The sequence below is a fragment of the Pogoniulus pusillus genome, chromosome 24 (genome assembly GCF_015220805.1).
Source record: "Pogoniulus pusillus isolate bPogPus1 chromosome 24, bPogPus1.pri, whole genome shotgun sequence".
In the NCBI taxonomy this organism is placed as follows: Eukaryota; Metazoa; Chordata; class Aves; order Piciformes; family Lybiidae; genus Pogoniulus; species Pogoniulus pusillus.
This window is the reverse complement of record NC_087287.1, coordinates 9766714-9785356: the sequence shown is the minus strand read 5'-3', so window position 1 is coordinate 9785356 and position 18643 is coordinate 9766714. Positions and strand designations below refer to the sequence as shown.

The window sequence follows — 18643 nt, the reverse complement described above, 5'->3', positions numbered from 1 at the left end:
ATGACTGTGACATACACCAACCGTGTGGCTGACGCCCGCCTGGGCACCTTCTCACAGCTTCTGCTCCAATGGAAAGGAAGCATCTACAAACTTCTCTACTCAGAGTTCCTTATTTTCATCTTTCTCTACTTCACCATCAGTCTGGTGTACAGGTAGGCATCCTTAGACCCCAACATCAACACAGCCACTTGCTCTCAGCCCGGCCTGGAGCAGCACAACTGAGCAGTGATTGTGGTGCAAAGGAGCTGGGCGACCACTCACCAGCCATGGGAGAAGGGGAAAGGTCCTTCCTCAGTGCTCCAATATGGCTTAGCAGCTGACAAACCTCCTTTTTCTGCCCTGGGAAGGAAGACAGTTTCTCTTCCTTGGGATGAGGAGTTGCATTTGATGGTTACCTATAGAAGAACAATGAGTAGGTCAGTGGAGACCACAGCTGGACTAGTACAGGAAGTGTCTCATGCTGAGTAGTTTCCCTTGTTACACAACAGCCAATATGTTGGGTACTTTTATGAGGGCAGGCATCAGCTCTGGGACCACAGATGCATGATAAGACAACTATACCCTGTGGTTGGTATGGTTTTGGTGAGGAAAGACAGGGAGCTCCCCTGGCTGCTCTACAGGGCTGGAGTATTTTGGGGAGGAGGAAAGGCTGAGAGCTCTGGGGCTGTTTGGTCTAGATAAGAGCAGCCTGAGAGGGGATCTTCTCAATGCTCAGCAAGAGCTAAAGGGTGGGGGGCAAGGGGATGGGGCCAGATTCTTATCAGTCATGCCCAATGACAGAAGAAGGAGAAACAGGCACAAACTGGAACCCAGGAAGTTCCAGCTGAAGATGAGAGCAAACTTCTTTAGTGTGAGGGTGCTGGAGTCCTGAAGCAGGCTGCCCAGGCAGGTTGTAGAGTCTCTTTCTATGGAAAGATCCCAAACCAACCTGGCCATTCTGACCCTGGGCAAGCTGCTGTTGGGGGTTGGACTGGATGGTCTCCAGAGGTCACTTCCAACACCTACCATGCTGGGATTCAGAGATTCTGTGGTCTGATCACAGATGCAACTCAGAAGCAGTGAAGCAGTGCTAAGAAAGAGGCAGGAACTCACCTAAGAGCAGAGCTTGAGGACATTAAGTGAACTGTGGTGCACATCCCAGCTCTGTGTCACTGCCTTGGTACCACATAGCACTGTCCTGAGTGAGAAAAAGAGAGGTGGTCCCTCTCTGGTAACTGCATCAGTTATCACACTGCCACTGACTGCTGCTGCCCCCTTTGCCCTGGCCAGCAGGGTGTTTTGGGGAGGGGGGTGCTGATGTCCCATGCTCCTGGGGACTGTTCACTCACTTAGTCCCCACACTCGTGATGTGGCAGCACTGTGACTGCCCATCTTTGTCTTCCCTTGCCAGGCTCCTGTCCCAGCAGCTTCAATAAAGCACTGACTCTTGAGACTGCTTCTTCTCTCTCCCTTTTAGGCTGATCCTGAGTGAGAGCCAAAGGCTGATGTTTGAGAAGCTGGCACTCTACTGCAACAGCTACGCTGAGCTGATCCCCGTGTCCTTTGTGCTGGGTAAGGAGCAATGACTGGAAACACACAGGCAGGGACAAGGGACAACATTTCTTCTCCCTGCGTGGACAGAGCTCTGCAGGGAGGCAAGATCCTCTGAGCAGATCCCTCTCCCTGCCTTTGTAAGATCCTCTGAGTAGATCCCTCCCCCTGCTTTTGTAAAACTCCTTGAGCAGAAGGACATCCTTCCACATCACAGCTCTGAGGTATCCCCCAGCACACAGCTTGCACTGGCATCTTCTGGGCTCTCTGCCAGGAGGACAGGCACAAAGTAGCACCAATGAAATTCAGCCATACTCATAGCTTCATAGAGTGGTTTGGGTTGGAGAGGACCTATGAGATTCTCTAGTTCTAATCCCCCTGCCATGGACAGGGACAGTTCCCACCAGCCCAGGTTGCTCAAGGCCCCATCCAATCTGGCCATGAACAGCTCTAGGGAGAGGGCATCCACAACCTCCCTGAGCAACCTGTTGCAGTGCCTCAACACTCTCACTCTAAAGAATTTCTTCCTCCCCTCCAATCTAAATCTCCCCTCCTGCAGCTTCAATCCACTCCTTCTCCCCTATCACTGCAAGCCCTTGTAAAAATCACAGAACCACAGAACTTTAGAGGTTGGAAGGGACCTCCAGAGATCATCGAGTCCAACCTCCCTGCCAAGGCAGGACCCCTTAGGGTAGTTCTTACAGGAATGCATTCAGATGGCTTTGGAAAGTCCCCAAAGAAGGAGACTCCACAACCTCTATGGGTAGCCTGCTCCAGGGCTCTGTCACCCTCATGGTAAAGAAGTTCCTCCTCATGTTGAGGTGAAACCTCTGTCCCAGTTTGTAGCCATTGCTCCTTATCTTATTGCTGCTGACTGGCAGAAAGAGATTGGCTTCATCCCCTTGACACCCATCCCTCAGATATTCATATCTGGTGAAAGGCAGACCCTGACCTCAATGTGATATATGGAGATTTGGCTTTCAGACAATAAGGCATTCATAAGACTTAATCAGTAAAGCAACAAGGTAGCCATGGGTGTTAGGAGTACCAGGGGTGCTGTTAGGAGCTACCAAGAGAGTGTCCAGGACCAAAGAGAATGGTGGGGGAGGATCCAGGAGACCCTTCTGATTGATGCTCAAAGAAAATACAAGGGGGCCAAGCTCACCTTGTGAGGAAGACCACCTGTTGTTTTGATTGAAAGGACTAAGGGGTGGGGGTTAAGGGGGTTAGAGGTAGTGCTTAGGAAATGGAAACTAATACTTATGAAAATGTATAGAGCTCTAATCCCTGTGGAATCACAGAATGGTTTAGGTTGGAAGGGACCTCGAAGATCATCTAGTTCTAACTCTCCACCATAGGCAGGGACACCTCCCACTAGAATCATAGAATCAGTCAAGGTTGGAAGGGACCACAAGGATCAGCCAGTTCCAACCCCTCTGCCATGCCCAGGGACACCCTACCCTAGAGCAGGCTGCCCACAGCCTCAGCCAGCCTGGCCTCAAACACCTCCAGGGATGGGACCTCAACCACCTCCCTGGGCAACCCATTCCAAGCTCTCACCACTCTCATGCTCAACAACTTCCTCCTCAAGTCCACTCTGACTCTCCCCACCTTTGCTCCATTCCCCCTAGTCCTGCCACTCCCTGATAGCCTCAAAAGTCCCTCTCCAGCTTTTCTGTAGGCCCCTTCAGATCCTGGAAGGCCACAATGAGGTCACCTGGGAGCCTTCCCTTCTGCAGACTAAACAGCTCCAACTCTTTCAGTCTGTCCTTGTAGCAGAGCTGCTCCAGCCCTCTTGTGGCATCCTTGTGGCCCTTCTCTGGACATGCCCCAGCACCTCCACATCCCACAGGTCGCTCAAGACCTCATCCAACCTCCCTCCAGGGAGGGAGCATCTACAATCTCCCTGGGCAACCTGTGCCAGTGTCTCAGCACCCTCATCCCACACAAGCATCATTATCTGCTGCTAGGGTTTGCCTCGAGCAACTTTTTTCTATGCACTCAGCTCTGCTTTGCCTTCATTTAAAAAATATAAGTGTAAAAGGTTTATTATAGAGTGAGTTAGTTTCTCACTCGAGCATGGAGAACTCCCATTAGCATGGAGACCTGAACTGTCCCCCAGGCACGACTGCAAGCCCCTGTGAGCATCACCGGGCCCCCTCCGCAGGAGCGCTCCCACCCCCCGCGCTCCTTTAGGACAGTCGATTCACTCGGCTCGCCTCTAGGTTTCTACGTGGCTCTGGTGGTGTCCCGCTGGTGGGCTCAGTACGAGAGCATCCCCTGGCCTGACCGCATCATGAACTTGGTGTCCTGCAACGTGGACGGTGAGGACGAGTACGGGCGGCTGCTGCGCCGCACGCTGATGCGCTACAGCAACCTGTGCAGCGTGCTGATCCTGCGCTCCGTCAGCACCGCCGTCTACAAGCGCTTCCCCAGCATGGAGCACGTCGTCAGGGCAGGTCAGTGCTGCTGCTGCTGCTGCCTTCCGCACGCCCCTGACACCCTGCCGGCAGCACCACCTCGCTGCTGGTTTCCGTAGGATCAGAGGAGGAGTCGTACAACGGCTCGGGTTGGGAAGGACCTGAAAGATCATCTACTCCAACCTCCCCAGCCGTGGGCAGGGGCACCTCTCAGCTAGACTCAGCTGCTTGAGGTCTCATCCAACCTGGCCTTGAACACCTCCACAACCTCCCCGGGCAGCCTGTTCCAGAGTCTCACCATCTTTGTACCAAAGAACTTCTTCCTAAGAGCCAGTTTTATCCTGCTCTCCCTCAGCTTCAAACCATTCCTCCTTGCCCTATCTCTAGACACTGTCATGAAACATCTCTCTGCAGCCTTCCTATAGGATCCCTTCAGATCATTGGAAGGCAGTTCTAAGATGCCCCCAGAACCTGCTCTTCTCGAGGCTGAATAACCCCAGCTCTCTCGGCCTGTCCTTTGTTTTGGGGCAGAGAGCCTTGGAAAGGGCCTTGTGGCCTCCAGGCTGGAGATGGGATGGTATTGCTGACCACTCTTGCAGTAAAAAAATTCCTCCTAATAGCCAAAACTTCCCCTAAATGACCTTGTGCACAGCCCTAGAGCAGAGCACAAGCAGATCCTTGCCAAAGAGTATGTTAATCCTCCCTCAGGGTAAGAGTTTTCCATTGGGCATGTTGGAAATGGAGCCTCAGACCTCTGACCTTCACTGCTGGGCTCTCTGAATCCTCTCTGGAAATGCTCCTCAAGGTGCAAGATGTCTGCCCAGAGGGAGATGTGTGCACCTGCCCTACTCAGCTGGGTTCCCACTGCAACCCAGAGGGACAAGCAGGCACTCCTAGGATGCAAGTGATCCCAGTCTCAACAGATGTCTATGTACAGCAGGCAACCACACCCTCAGCAGTGCTTTATCTCCCTGCCGACTGCCATCTGGTCAGACGTGCTGCAGACATCCGGGGTGAAAGGAGATAAAGCCTGCCTCTGGCACTCTAACTCAGTGCTTTAACAGGACCTCTTCTCCCACAGGCTGAGTGCCTGGGGCTTTCCTGAGATTCTGAGGAGAGCTAAGGTGACCACCTGAGATTTGGAGCTTTTCATTTCAGATCAGATCAAACTCCTCGCTGCCCTCTGTGGCCATCCCTCTCCAACCTACTCTTTTCCACCCAGGTCTCATGACACCAGAGGAGCACAAGAAGTTTGAGAGCTTGAATTCCCCCCACAACAAGTTTTGGATCCCATGTGTGTGGTTCTCCAATCTGGCTGTGAAGGCAAGGAATGAGGGGAGGATCCGAGACAGCGTGCTGCTCCAAGGCATCCTGAATGTGAGTGACAGAGGCAATAGGCAACTGCTTGACATCCTCATCCAGCCCTCTAAGTGGACCTGCAGGGGTTTCCAGAGTCAGGCAAGGAATAGCAATGGTGAGGCATGACCATGGGACTCACATTTAGGTGTGGTAGCGGCAGACATCTATGTAGCAGGTCCTTCATCAGCCTTCCTGCAGTCTTCACACGCTCCAGAGCAGCATACAACAGTGGCCAGTGGAGGTCTCTAGGATACAGATGGAAAGCTGTATTTGGGAGAGAACAGGAGAGGTCAAGAACATTCCCAGCACCCGAGGCCCCTGCAGAAAATTTCACTATTGAAAACTCTTGGATAGCGCTGGGAAGCAGCCCAGGCTCCACAGGCAAGACTTGGCAACTATCCCTGCCCAGCTGCAGGGAAAAAAGGTCCAGAGCAGCTCACCCTTCCTGCTATTCAAGTGCAGAGAAAGCCACTTTGTTCCTGCTGCCTGGAGTGAGAGTCATCTGCCCAGAGAGAAAGAGAGGTCTCCCTCTGGGCTATTTATCTAGACTCACTACACAGTCAGGAGAGAAGTGGCTGCTCCTGAGACATTCTTAGTCTAATCTGCTGGCTGCTCATTTTTATGAGGAAATAAACTGTGCTAGAAGTGAGCTAGAAAGTGATTTTGGGTTCAGATGGAGGCAACCCAAGCATCAAGGAGTTCCTCAAGGGCAAGATGAGATCCTGCTGCTGGTGGTCTGCTGGGGTGAGACTGAGCATCAGGGGATTAGGAGCCTCGGCTGAGCCCCACCTTTCAGAGAATGCCTGAGCAGGAGGGAACTAGTTGGAGAAATGAAGAGCAGTGGGGCTAGTGGGAATCAGTGCCCCCAGCAAGGGGATGCAGAACCCTGTTGACAGGACATTCCTTTTCCCTGCTGCAGGAGCTCAACACCCTGCGCAGCCAGTGCGGGCGGCTCTACGGCTACGACTGGATCAGCATCCCCCTGGTCTACACTCAGGTGAGGAGGAATCTCTCACACCTATTGCTCCACTGCCTGCCTGCCCATGCTGCAAGGATTACTCCCACCTACATCCATACCTGACCCACTCGTGGACCAGGCTGAGATACATTCAGATCCTCCATCCCCCCCTACACCTGTAGCTCAGCATCACACCCTCAGCCTCATCTCCCTAAGCCAGACACAGCCACCTCTGCAGCAACACCTCCTGCCCAGGGGTTACAAACCTCAGCATTGCCACACAAACACATGGAAAACTCAGATCCATTCCCTGCACCATCCTGCAGGAGGCACATCCCTGAAGCACCTTCTTTATCCTCAGCACAGCTGAGATCTGTTTGAAGCAAAGCTGCTCCTGTGGGTAGGGCAGATCTGAGGAGCTGTGCTACATGAGAGCTGTGTGCATGTACTGTGCTGTTTCAGAGAATCCCAGCATCGTGGGAGGTGGGAAGGGCCCTCTGGACATCATCCAGTCCAACTCCCCTGCTAAAGCAGCAGCTTGCCTGGGATCACAATGGCCAAGGCAGGTTTGGAATCTCTCCAGAGAAGGAGATTCCACAGCCTCTCTGGGCAGCCTGCTCCAGGCCTCCAACAACCTCACATCAAACAAGTTTCTCCTCATCTTCAGATGGAACCTCCTGGGTTCCTGTTTGTGGCCTCTGCTCCTTGTCCTGTTCCTGGGTACCACTGATGAGAGTCTGGCCCCAGCCTCTTGCTCCCCACCCCTTAGATATTGATCAGATTCCCTCTGAGGCTGCTCTTCTCCAGGCTCAACAGCCCCAGGGCTCTCAGTGTTTTCTCTTCACAGAGATGCTTCACGCCCCTCTGCACCTTCAGAGCCTCTGCTGGACCTTCTCCAGCAGTTCCATAGCTCTGCAGACCCAGGCAGACACTTTGGCACCACCTTGCTCCTTCCTCTCACACAGTCCAGCTGCTCAGATAACATTAATGGTCTCTACCATGAGAAGGGAACTGCTTCCTTCACACAGCCCTGAAGGTTAATGTGGAACATGTTGGGAAACTCTGTCCCTGCACAGTGTCCTCACACTGGGAGCAAAAGCAACAGCCAAACAGATCTTTGTCCCCTCTGCAGTACCCAACTCATTTATCTACAGCTGCCCATCCAGAGTCCATCAGTCCAGACACTATCCTGCCCCTCATGAACCAACCCTGTGCTGGCTGAGAGGAACTGCAGAGCTTGCTCCAGAGTCTTGTGATGCTGGGTGTTTGTTTTGAACCCTCTTGCTTCTCACGTTCAAGAGATCACACAGAAACCTCAGCAGCTTTAAATCTGAAAAGGGGAAGTTTCCAGTCCTGTGACTGCACAGAAAAGCACAAAGCTCATTGTAGCCTGAAATCTGGGCAAGCAAAGAGGGAAATATGAAAAAAGGACCAGGAAGGAGCTAGTTCAAAACTGGAAGCACCACCAGGGTTCCCCTCCCTGACTTGGAAGTAGCCTGCCAGCATGGACTGAGCCATGAGGGGCTTTGGGCAGCTTCCAGGAGAGGCAAGGGCAGGAATTAAGAGCTCACAGCACTCCTCACTTCAGCAGCAGATCCACCAAGCAGCCACAGGGCAGCTGGTTAAGGTCTGTCCATTTAGCATGCCACATGCTGTCTTCTGCCACCACCTTTTTGTGATGCCTACCTTCACTTTGTGCGAAGCACAGTGTCTGAGGCAGCTGATACACCAGCTCCTGGCATGAAGGAAAACTGTCCTGGGAGGCTGCCCAGAGAGGCTTTGGAGTCTCTTTCTCTGCAGAGATTCCAAACCCACCTGGCCATTGTGATCCTGGGCATGCTTCTGTGGGTGCCCCTGCTTTAGATGATTTCCAGAGGTCCCTTCCAAACCTCCCCCACCCCAAGCTGGGAATTCTGTAATGGGCAAAGGGCATATTTAAAACTTTCTGCAGTGGAAATGCTTCTTCTTGCAAAAAGCAGAGGAGAAGCCTGTGCTAACTGAACCCAAGGTGCTGGAAAAGCAAGCTGAGAATTGAAGCTCCTCTGGCATCTCTCTCAGGTGGTGACCGTGGCTGTCTACAGCTTCTTCCTGGCCTGTCTGATTGGGAGGCAGTTCCTGGACCCAGAAAAAGCCTACCCTGGCCACGAGCTGGATCTCTTTGTGCCTGTGTTTACATTTTTGCAGTTCTTCTTCTATGCTGGCTGGTTAAAGGTAAGCCCAAGAGGACCTGCCTGGAGCTGGAATCTGACCCAGCCAAGGCTTCTTCCAGGGTGTGCTCACCAGAGGCTCAGCTGTGGTCTTTGAACTGTGGGCAGACAAAAGGAGAACCAAAAGGGGCTGAGGGTATTGCCAAGACCTTCTCAGTTTCTGAATGTCTCACCCTAGGGATCAGTTCCACCTTTCCTAGGCTTTGGTCCTGATGAGTTAGAAGCAAAAAGAGAGGCAGTGGGCTACACTCTGCCTGCAGTGGTGGTCTGCTACAGGTTAAGGGACAGTTACAAATACATACATATGAATGTCTCCCAGCCACTGGCAGACCTCCTTTTTGCAACCCACCTTTTTTTTTAGGAGGAAGAGCATTGCTGTGAATCCAGGGGACTTCACACTTGGCTCTGCCCCACAGGCTTTCTCCCTGCAGGTAAGACCTCTGTGACCTTTGCTATGTGCTCTTCACATGCAGGTGGCTGAGCAACTCATCAACCCTTTTGGGGAGGACGATGATGACTTTGAAACCAACTGGCTCATCGACAGGAACTTGCAGGTAAAGTGGGGACACGGACCTCCAGATGAGCCTGGTCTGCAGAGGAGTGCAGAGACAGCAAGCCCCAGCCATGCACCCACAAAGTTCTCCTGGAACAACTCTGCTGCCCACCTCCTACTGCTGCTATGGGGCAGAGAAACTGTCCCTGTTGCCCTTGCACTTTCCTGAAGTGTTGGTGCCTCTGTGTTTAGAATGAGAGTCAGAGAATCACAGAATGGTTTGGATTGGAAGGGACCTTTAAAGGTCATCCTGTGCAATGTTCCTGCAGCAAGCAAGAACTCCAGGAGGAGACAGCTAGGAGAGTAGGAGGAGAGCATAAGGCTCTCCAGCAAACACAAGGGTGAAGGTGGACAGCTCGGCAGCCAAGATGACATCCCAGGCTCCAGGAAGAATGCAAGGCAAACCCTGTTCCAGGAAGGCCTCTCCCTAATAGAGAAGACTCTGCTTCTGGAACATCTCTGCAGACAGAGACCAGCTGCAGCTTTAGTCCACGCTCTGGATCCAGACTGCTCCTTTCACACACTTATTACCTGCCAGTGACATCATTCCTGCTTCTCCACAGCTTTTCCATCCTGTTTCTATCTAAATCTGCCCCTTCTACCTTCTCCCATGCAGTAACTCTCCACTTTCAGCCCTTCCTCAAGCAGAACCCTTCTATCCCGGTGTGGATGTCACTTTCCTGTCTCTTTCATCATCTCTTTGCTTCCATTCACTCACATCTCTGTGTGAAAAACAGCCCAAGTGACAGGAAACCACAGAGCACACCCAGCCTCACTTCCTCCTTCACCCACTGGTACCAGGCACACATAAAGCTGCTCACCCCGTGTGACACTTCTGCTGTCCCCTCCAGGTCTCCCTTATGGCAGTGGATGAGATGCATCAGGATTTACCCATTCTGGAGAAGGATCTATACTGGAACGAGCCTGATCCTCAGCCTCCTTACACAGCAGCCACTGCTGAATACAAGCGCCCCTCCTTCCTTGGCTCCACTTTTGACATCAGGTGAGCACAGCCACAGGGGGTCAGAGCAGCCCACATTCACACCTGGGATCAGGTCTTGTGCAGGATATTGAACAATGAGGACTGGAATCACAGAGCCACAGAATCGTTCCAGTTGGAAGAGACCTTTAAGGTCATGGAGTCCAGCCCTTAACTCAGCACTGCCAGAGCACTACCAAACCATGGCCCTCAGCACCACATCTCTATGGCTTTGAAACCCTTCCAGGCATGGGGCGTCCACCCATTGCCCTGGGCAGCCTGGGCAATCCTCAAGGTCAAGAAACTGTTCCTCATGTCTAATCGAAACCTCCCCTGGGGCAACATGTTCCTCTTGCCCTGTCACTTTTTCCTTTGGGAGAAGAGCCCAACCCCCACCTGGCTCCAGCCTCTTTTAGGGAGCTGCCGAGAGCCAGAAGGTCTCCTCTCAGCCTCCTGAACAACCCCAGTCCTTCAGCTGCTCCTCATAACAAGAAGCAAGAGGCTGGCCCCTGGCAGCAGCATTCCCAGGGCTGCAGCCTCTTCACCACAAACCTCTTCCTTTTGTGACCATGTAACAACCCATTTTGCCTTTCCCCAGCATGCAGAAAGAAGAGATGGAGTTCCAGCCCCTGGAGCAAATCAAAGAGAACGAGGAAGCCAACCACTCCACACCCTTACTGGGACACCTGGGCCGCCTCCTTGGTGTCCAGTCACCGAGCTTCTCCAGGTCCTCTTCCCGGATGAACCTGCTGCGCAGGCGAGGAGATCCAACATCTCCCTTCTCCCATTACACCTATCAAGACGTGGGCAAACCTGGGAGCCCTTGCAGCATCAACCAGCCGAGGGGAGACTCCACCTCACAGGAGCCGTGGGACAGCGAAGACAGAAAACTGAGGGACCTCCATGCCTTCATGTCAACCCCGTTCTACGAGCGGCCTGGGTTCTACAGCGCTCCGCAGACGCCCATCAGCTCCATCCCCATGATCTTCCCCTCCAGGCGCCAAGGCCGCAAGAAGCCTCCTGCCCTCTCCAGCATCGCTGCCTGCTCCACTTCCCTGAGGGATGTCATTGCCAGCTCCTCACCTTCCCGAGTCAGTGACGTCTACAAGAGCCAGAGCTCCCTGGGCTCTGCTGCGAAGGAAACCTTTGTCTGGCCAACGGATCGCAGCAAGGCTCCCGACTCGCTGGTGCTGACAGCGGAAGAAAAGAGCAACTCCAATGGTAGAAGCAGACAAGTTGCTGCCACAGCAAGTCCAGCTCAGTCCACAGCATCAGACAGCCCTAAATTCCCCTTCCTAGCAGAATCCCCAGACCACGAGAAGCAGGGAAGCTTCAAGAGTTTGAAAGCTTCCCACCCACCGTGGCTGACCCTGGAGAACACAGCATCAGCCACCCCCAATTCGGAGCATTCCAGTGCCTTTCACACCCCCAGTAACAAAACCCCTGGAGGAAGCACCTCCCTCTGCTTCTCCTTCACTCCTTTAACATCTCCAGTGCTGGAGAGATCCCACACGGCAAACATAAGTCCGGATGCTTGCAGCCTCAGTTTGGAAGATGCAGCCAGCGCTCCAGACCAGCACCCAGCAGAGGCTTCCAGGAACACTGGAAATGGAAACTCGATTACACCCCCCACAAAAGAGACACGAAGGGCAGAGAGTCCATCCCCCAATGACTCTGGCATCTCTCTAGCTGAAGGTGACTATGTGGGGCTGATGGAGGTGATCATGGAGACCAGTGAAAGCACATGTGAAGAGCAGCTAGATCAGTACAGTTAGAAGACACCAAGAGGCGCACACAGTTCCATGGAGACACCTACCACACCAGTTATACCATCATGTCTCCACACCTGGCCACCCTGGCACTCACCCAAACAGGCCACTGCAGCCAAACATCTGCTGCTGGAACATGCAGCTGGGGCCCTGCCTAGGCTCCAGCCAGTGCCAACACACTGCTGCTGGCCTCAGGGACAGTAGCAGGCACTACTTCAGTGTTGCAACCACAAAAGAAACCTTAAACTCCTCTAGACCGGTAGCAAAATGACAAAAGACTTGGGACTGTTAAGTACTGCAGATATCAAACAGCTCAGCAGGTACCAGCCTGAAGAACCTGGAGTGCAGCTGTAGCCCCACAGACCAATATGGTCAACAAAGAACCTGCCCCCTCCTCACCACAGCAGGAGCTGGAGCTTCACAGCATCACAAAATCCACCAGAAGTCTCAGGCAGGACTTGCACTACCGACAAGATACTGGGACTGAAGCAAGCCACACCACTTGTCACACAGGCCCACAGAGCTCCCTGATATCCAGGTGGTGGTTCCCACTACTGGGAAAGCAGTGGGGTAAGGCAGGGCACACAAGAGCAGGTGGCTGCAGTCAATGTTTGCCCTGCACACTGCTTCCTTTTGGGATTTAACGTCACATCTAGCACCAATTTGATGGCACTTAGAGAAAGGCATCAGGATGGTGGCAGACACCACAGAACTGAGTTCTTACTGTCCTCCCCAAGAAAATAAAAGCAAGGCTGAAGGCCAGGACTATGTTTTGTTTCCTCATTTCAATTTCCATGCAATAGCAAACCAGTTTTTCTACTTCTGCCTTCAGAACAGCTGCCAATCTCCCAGATCACATCAGGCATGTGACAAGTTCATCTCCCACACCCCCTCCACTGCCTTCCCCACAGCTGCCAACCCTCTCTGCCTTCCAAGTACAGCCACAAGACCTAGGCAGATGTCCCCACCACACAATGCAACTCCATCCCCTCAAATCAGTTCCTGCAGCACTGCAGTTTCAGTCCAGCCCAAGCCCACAGCTGAGACCTTGGATCAGTGTTTTTACCACACCCACCAAGTGCAGTGCCATGTGCTAGGCACGGTGACCAGTGAAGCACCCATGCCCTTACTGGTGCCTCGTCTAAATCCACAGGCTGGTCCTGTGGTTTAGAATCCCAGATACTCAAGCCTTCTTCCTCTGCATATTCACTGCAGCAACACCTCATGGCAAAAGCATTTAAAACTTTAGCTACTGAGCAATGCCTGCAGTGGATCCCACTGGATTTAGAGGGGGGAAAAACTCATTTACATATAGGTGCACTAAACAGGCAAAACCTAGTCCCTTTATGATCCCTCCAATATTCCTTCATCCATGCCCAAGGTGACTGTCAGATGCTGGAGCAGTCCTGCAAATCCAGGCCTCTCACTCCTAAGAGAAACAGGAAGAGTCAGCTTGAACCAAGTCACTTTATTGGATGGAGGGCAACACACAAAACACAAGGGAAGAGAGGGTGGCATTTGGTACAGAGTAGGACAACTGTTGATCTAGATAGCTGAAGATGCATGCACAGCTGGACAGTAAGGTAGAAGTCCCACTGAAACCCAGAGGGTGGCTGTTGGCAAGCCTTCAGCTCTCATTGTCACTGTCCCCAAGGGTGTGCTTGTCAAAGAGGTACTCTGCCATGCCATACTTGGGTGCCCCCATCTTCCGCAGGTTGGTCACATGGTCACCCAGCTCCTTGATGGCTTTGACCTGCTCATCCAGGTAGTGAGTCTCAATGAAGTCACACAGCTGCAAGAGAGACAAAAGAGGATGAATTCAAAGCCTGGATAGAACTTAGCCCTGCTGAAACAGCATCTGAAATGCCACCAGTCCTACCTGCTCTTTTCCTTAGAGGACAAAATGTTAAAGCTGCAGAAGACATCCAAGAGGCCTTTGGTCTTGTCCTGACATTGCTGAGGCAAAACTAAACTGAGGCAGGCTTATATGGGCACACTGCAGTGGAGGAGCATCAGCTCAAAGCTCCTTCTCTTCCTCAATACAAGAGCCAACAGGGAAGTTTAAGAGTGTTCCAAAGCCCTCACAGCACTTGAATTGATGACTGAGCATTTACACCTCTAGAATAGTCATGGAATCAGAGTGATCTGGGTGAGAAGGAACCCTGATGATTAACTCTTTCCAAACCCCCTGCCATGGGCAGGGCCATCTGCTAGACCAGGCTGCTCAAGTCCCCATTCAATCTGGCTTTGAACATTTCATGTCAGAGCTTCCACAGCTTCCTCTTTTAAAGAAGTCTCACTCCCAGGATTACAGTTCAGACACACTCCTCTCTTCCTGATATTAAGAACATTTCCTAGCAATTTATGTCTGTGAGCAAACTTGCTGTACTGTGTTCTGAAGCTTGAGGCACTTTTGTATTTGGAAAAAGTGACTCCAAAAAAACCTTACAGGTAAGGCCTTACAGGCACCCATTGGTTAAAGTCAGAACTCAGCCTCCACAAAACCAAGCCTTCTTCAGAGAGCTTTATGTCTTTTCTAGATGCTGTTCACACAAGTGCTCTGCTCCCAAGACCAAGAGAAGTGTTTGAACAAGGCCATGCAGCCAAATGCTCTGCAAGGCTACCCTCAAAGACTGCAACTGTCCTCCTGGAAGACAGCAATTATCCCATCAAACAGCTATGGTACAAGCTGACACCAGGTCCCTACTCTTTGGAGAGGCTGCACCACAAGTTCACACTGTTTTCACTATTACAAGTGGTGACAAAACTTGGTCCCCAACCCATAATTAGACACCTACAAGTCCCTCCCCCACTGCACAGCCACATTCTCAGCTTCAGCACCCACTTACATGTGGGTCATTCTTCTCAGTTGCCAGTTTGTGCAGTTCTAGCAGTGACTGGTTCACATTCTTCTCCAGGTGCAGGGCACATTCCATTGCAGTCAGGCCGTTCTCCCAATCATCACGGTCAGGCTTCTGGAAGGGCAAGCACAGAACATTTTCTGTAAGTACCCACACACCATCAGGAAGTAAAATCTTTCAGATCACTCCGAGCCTGTTTAGACCAAGTTCAGGCACTTAGCTGTTTTCAAAAACTTGGCAGCAACACAGAACACCCTGAGCAGAGCTGGACACACTCCAAGTCCCTGGTTTGTCCCCATTCCCAAACTTTTGGAAAAAACATCTACAGCAACTGCTGTCCTCCTCCTGGTTAATCAATGGCTTAAACATTTGCCTTGAAGTAGGCAAAAGGCACAACCTCAGCTGGTAAGCAGTTAAGACACTAGTACAGACAAGCCCAGTCCACAACTGCCTTGCAGAGTCTGGTACTTACAAGCCCTCAAACTCAGGCAGGGGGACTATTCACAAGTTCACACCACTATTCCCCCCAAGGAGCTGTCTTGCACTGATCTGTCTGTGTCATGCTTATTTTCTGCTGTTCCAAATCATCTAATAAAAGTGACCAAGAAAGCAGGGCCATGAGAACTTGTATGACCCTTAACAAACAAATAGGGACTGAATCATAGAATCAACCAGGTTGGAAGAGACCTCCAAGATCATCCTGTCCAACCTAGCACCCAGCCCTGTCCAATCAACCAGACCATGGCAATAAGTGCCCTAGTCTTTTCTTGAACACCTCCAGGGATGGCAACTCCACCACCTCCCTGGGCAGCCCATTCTACAGGAAGCAAGTCAAGAGTTCTCTACAAACTTCAGAGAACACTCCTGCTGTTAAATTTAAGGATGACTAGAACCCAATTGGTTCTAGTCACTCATCCCATGGCAAACCACCTAGGGCAAGGCATTCTATTTTAATTAGCTGACCAGCACAAATTATGTAATTACTATCTATCTCTAGATTATAGACCAAGTGGCAGTGTCATGAATGGACTGCAGCAGTGAGCTGTGTTCATCTGTCACCTGCTGTCCCTTCTGGAAGGGAACCCACAGGGGAACTTGCCTCCTTTCAACCTGCAGACAGACCACAAATCTCTCCTGAATTAGGACAGCCCCCATAGCTCCACTCCTCACCTTGATATCCTGCAAGAAGATGCGTCCTCCCCTCTGATTCTGTAGCTTCATCAGCTTCTCAGCATGCTCCCGTTCCTCATGGGACTGATGGAGGAAGTACTTGGCAAAGTTCTTCAGGGCCACATCATCCCGGTCAAAATAGTAGGACTGCAAAAGAAGAATCTGCATGTTCAACACCTCAAGCTTCACCCCAGCAGCCACACAAAGCCAAGGCCATGCTGTGCCTTCACATAGGTCTCCTATTGGCCCTGCTTTAAGGTGGCCAGGATCACGGCAGTGTGGTAAAGCTTCCCTGAGGAGCAAAGTCGACTTTCCCAACTAGGATTAAAATTTAACTTCCATTCCTACTATGATCATCAAGAACACAATTAAACATTATTTATGGTTCAGTTCTGGAGACACAAAACTCCTTGCAACAACAGCTGCTCCTCCCAGCATCTTTCAAATGCCTTAACCATCAGGTTTGAAAAACCCTTTTCAATTCTTTCCTGCTCCCTTTGTTTGGGTGGGAACAGTCGGTGTCTGATTGGCAATGCCAGGTAAGGTGGCCAAAAACTTTAACCCATCTCCCCAATAAACGTCCCATGCTTTCATTGAGTTCATGAGGAATTAGACCAAGTGGAAGACTTTCCACTTTGAGGGCAGGAGGAAAAGTGTTACATTTAAGACAAAAAGCTTAACTGAACTAAAATGCATATGCAAACAGCACACAGGACATCATCTATTTTGAAAGTCAACACAACTGTGGCAGTAGCAGTTAAAAACCGTAACGCACTTGTTTGTTCTGTGGTCAGAGCCATCAGGCAGGATTCAATGGGAAACTTTGTGTAAACTGGCAGTTATTTACACCAACTTTTGAATTCTTTACTCTTATACCAGCAGCTTGGAGGTCCCAGGCAAGTCACTGGTGCTTCAGTGCCACTGTCACCAACAGAATTTGCTGAGGTTCAGTAAAGTTTGTAAACTTCCACATTTAAGTGCGCAATATACTGCAGCGTCACTAGAAAGTTCCATGTTACCTACACCTCTAAAGCACCGAAATTGCTGTACAGGGGTTGGAGCTGTTGTTAGGACCAGGTATGGCTAAAGCGGTGAAAGTCAAGCCAAGGGAGCTATGTAAGCACAGCGCCAAGGAAACCACTGATTCCTATCAATTCACTTCGCAAACCACGAACGAAAAACCCTTGCCTCAGACGAAATGGGAAAGGTGCCAATCGCTTTGTTAGGCAACACTTACTATCCAGCCTAGCCTCAAGGGCAGAGCCTCTTCGAAGCTGCTGAGCTGTGCTGATAAGGAGCCCGCCAAGGGCAACGGGCAGCGGTTAACGTGTCACTAAAGTTCGCCACCGAGATAAAAGCCTCACTTACAAAAAACAAGAGGCCGCCCCACCCCCGGGGGGAAGGCCCAGAACAGGCCGGGGGCGGGGGAAGAGAAAGAAGAGGAAGAGGAGGAGAAGGAGGAGGAGTGCTGCTACGCCCGCAGGCACCACCCGGTGCTCGGGAACCCCCCAGGCAGGGGGCCGCTGCCAGCGGGCGTGGAGCACACACAAGGCAGATTGTCCCACCGCCCCGGCAAGGCCCTTTCCTCAACACTCCTGCCCCCTCTCCGAATCTTTCCTCCTTCCTGTGTTAGGTCTCACACACAAAGTGCGACATTTCCCACCCCACACCCACCCGGGCGAGGCCTAATCACAGGCTAGGCCGGGATCTATGCCTCAGGGGCAGAGGCCGCAGCGGCTGGACCGCCTCCCCAGAGGCTGGCCTAACTCTCGCCCCAACAAGAGCACTATCGGTCCCGGGTAGGCCCCAAACAGGCCTGACACCCTTCACCCTCCCACAACAGGCCCCACAGCAGGCAAAGCCGTATCGCCGAGCCACTCACCATGCTGAGGTACACGTAGGAGGCATAGAGCTCCAAGTTGATTTGGCGGTTGATGGCGGCTTCGCAGTCCTGGTGGTAGTTCTGTCGCACCTGGGATGGAGGGGCTGCCATAGCTGCTGGCTTGAGTCGGTGTGTAGAACGGTACGGGGTTAAGTAATTGCAGCAGTGGTGGTGATGGAGAAGGCAGCGGCAGGCCCGAGCGCAGCCGGTTCCGTCCAAACACTGTTGACGCAGGAACCCGCTTGGCTCAGCTTCGCCGATGCGCTGTGGGGAACGGCCGGCCCGCGCCGCAGCTTTTATAGCGGTGGTGACGTCACCGCGCGTAGCCCCACGCCCCGGGGGCGGAGCCTATGGGCGCGCTTCTGCTGCCCCAGCGTGACTCAGCACCTCCCCCGCGCTCGCGCCCCGGACCGCCGCGCACCTCCCCCCCGGGGGTGGGGCCTCTGCGCGCGGCTCTCCGCGCCCGGCGCCGCCGTGGCGCCAGGTCAAGGGTGCGAGGGGGCCTCGGTCCTCGCCCCCGTCCTCGCCCCCGTCCAGCCTCCCACCCACGAACTGCAACATCTGTGTGCCCAGGTGGCCAAGAGAGCCAGTGGCATCCTGGCCTGCATCAGGAATGGTGTGGTCAGCAGCAGCAGGGAGGTCATTCTGCCCCTGTGCTCTGCACTGGTTAGACCACACCTTGAGTCCTGTGTTCAGTTCTGGGCCCCCCAGTTTAGGAGGGACATTGAGATGCTTGAGCGTGTCCAGAGAAGGGCGACGAGGCTGGGGAGAGGCCTTGAGCACAGCCCTACGAGGAGAGGCTGAGGGAGCTGGCATTGGTTAGCCTGGAGAAGAGGAGGCTCAGGGGTGACCTTATTGCTGTCTACAACTACCTGAGGGGTGGTTGTGGCCAGGAGGAGGTTGCTCTCTTCTCTCAGGTGGCCAGCACCAGAACGAGAGGACACAGCCTCAGGCT

The 18643-nt window shown here is 52.6% G+C and overlaps 2 protein-coding genes across 3 annotated transcripts; one reads left to right on the top strand and one right to left on the bottom strand.

Annotated features, from left to right (window-relative positions):
- Nucleotides 1-12527, top strand: LOC135186065 (bestrophin-1-like). 2 transcript variants are annotated; one of them, XM_064163446.1, is made up of 10 exons: nucleotides 1-152; nucleotides 1457-1551; nucleotides 3756-3989; nucleotides 5173-5327; nucleotides 6229-6306; nucleotides 8326-8478; nucleotides 8948-9028; nucleotides 9879-10030; nucleotides 10605-10834; nucleotides 10889-12527. In XM_064163446.1, the coding sequence occupies exons 1-10, from the start codon at nucleotides 1-3 to the stop codon at nucleotides 11779-11781; spliced, it is 2223 nt and encodes a 740-aa protein (XP_064019516.1). In that variant the 3' UTR covers nucleotides 11782-12527. The 2 variants fall into 2 exon arrangements, with proteins under 2 accessions (XP_064019516.1, XP_064019515.1); XM_064163445.1 differs by having other exon boundaries at nucleotides 10605-12527.
- Nucleotides 12528-13228: 701 nt separating this feature from the next.
- Nucleotides 13229-17968, bottom strand: FTH1 (ferritin heavy chain 1). Its single transcript, XM_064163454.1, has 4 exons — nucleotides 17689-17968; nucleotides 15807-15953; nucleotides 14625-14750; nucleotides 13229-13567 (listed from the first exon to the last, which is right to left on the bottom strand). Exons 1-4 carry the CDS (start codon nucleotides 17797-17799, stop codon nucleotides 13403-13405), a joined length of 549 nt encoding a protein of 182 aa, XP_064019524.1. The 5' UTR covers nucleotides 17800-17968; the 3' UTR covers nucleotides 13229-13402.
- Between the last annotated feature and the right edge of the window lie 675 nt (nucleotides 17969-18643).

Excerpts from the sequence above, each read along its gene's own strand:
- LOC135186065 (XM_064163445.1), top strand. The coding sequence starts at position 1 with ATGACTGTGACATACACCAACCGTGTGGCTGACGCCCGCCTGGGCACC. Across the intron at positions 1,552-3,755 it reads CCCCGTGTCCTTTGTGCTGG|GTTTCTACGTGGCTCTGGTG; the intron begins GTAAGGAGCAAT and ends GCTCGCCTCTAG. Across the intron at positions 5,328-6,228 it reads TGCTCCAAGGCATCCTGAAT|GAGCTCAACACCCTGCGCAG; the intron begins GTGAGTGACAGA and ends TCCCTGCTGCAG.
- FTH1 (XM_064163454.1), bottom strand. The coding sequence starts at position 17,799 with ATGGCAGCCCCTCCATCCCAGGTGCGACAGAACTACCACCAGGACTGC. Across the intron at positions 15,954-17,688 it reads CCTACGTGTACCTCAGCATG|TCCTACTATTTTGACCGGGA; the intron begins GTGAGTGGCTCG and ends CTTCTTTTGCAG. Across the intron at positions 14,751-15,806 it reads TCTTCTTGCAGGATATCAAG|AAGCCTGACCGTGATGATTG; the intron begins GTGAGGAGTGGA and ends TTGCCCTTCCAG.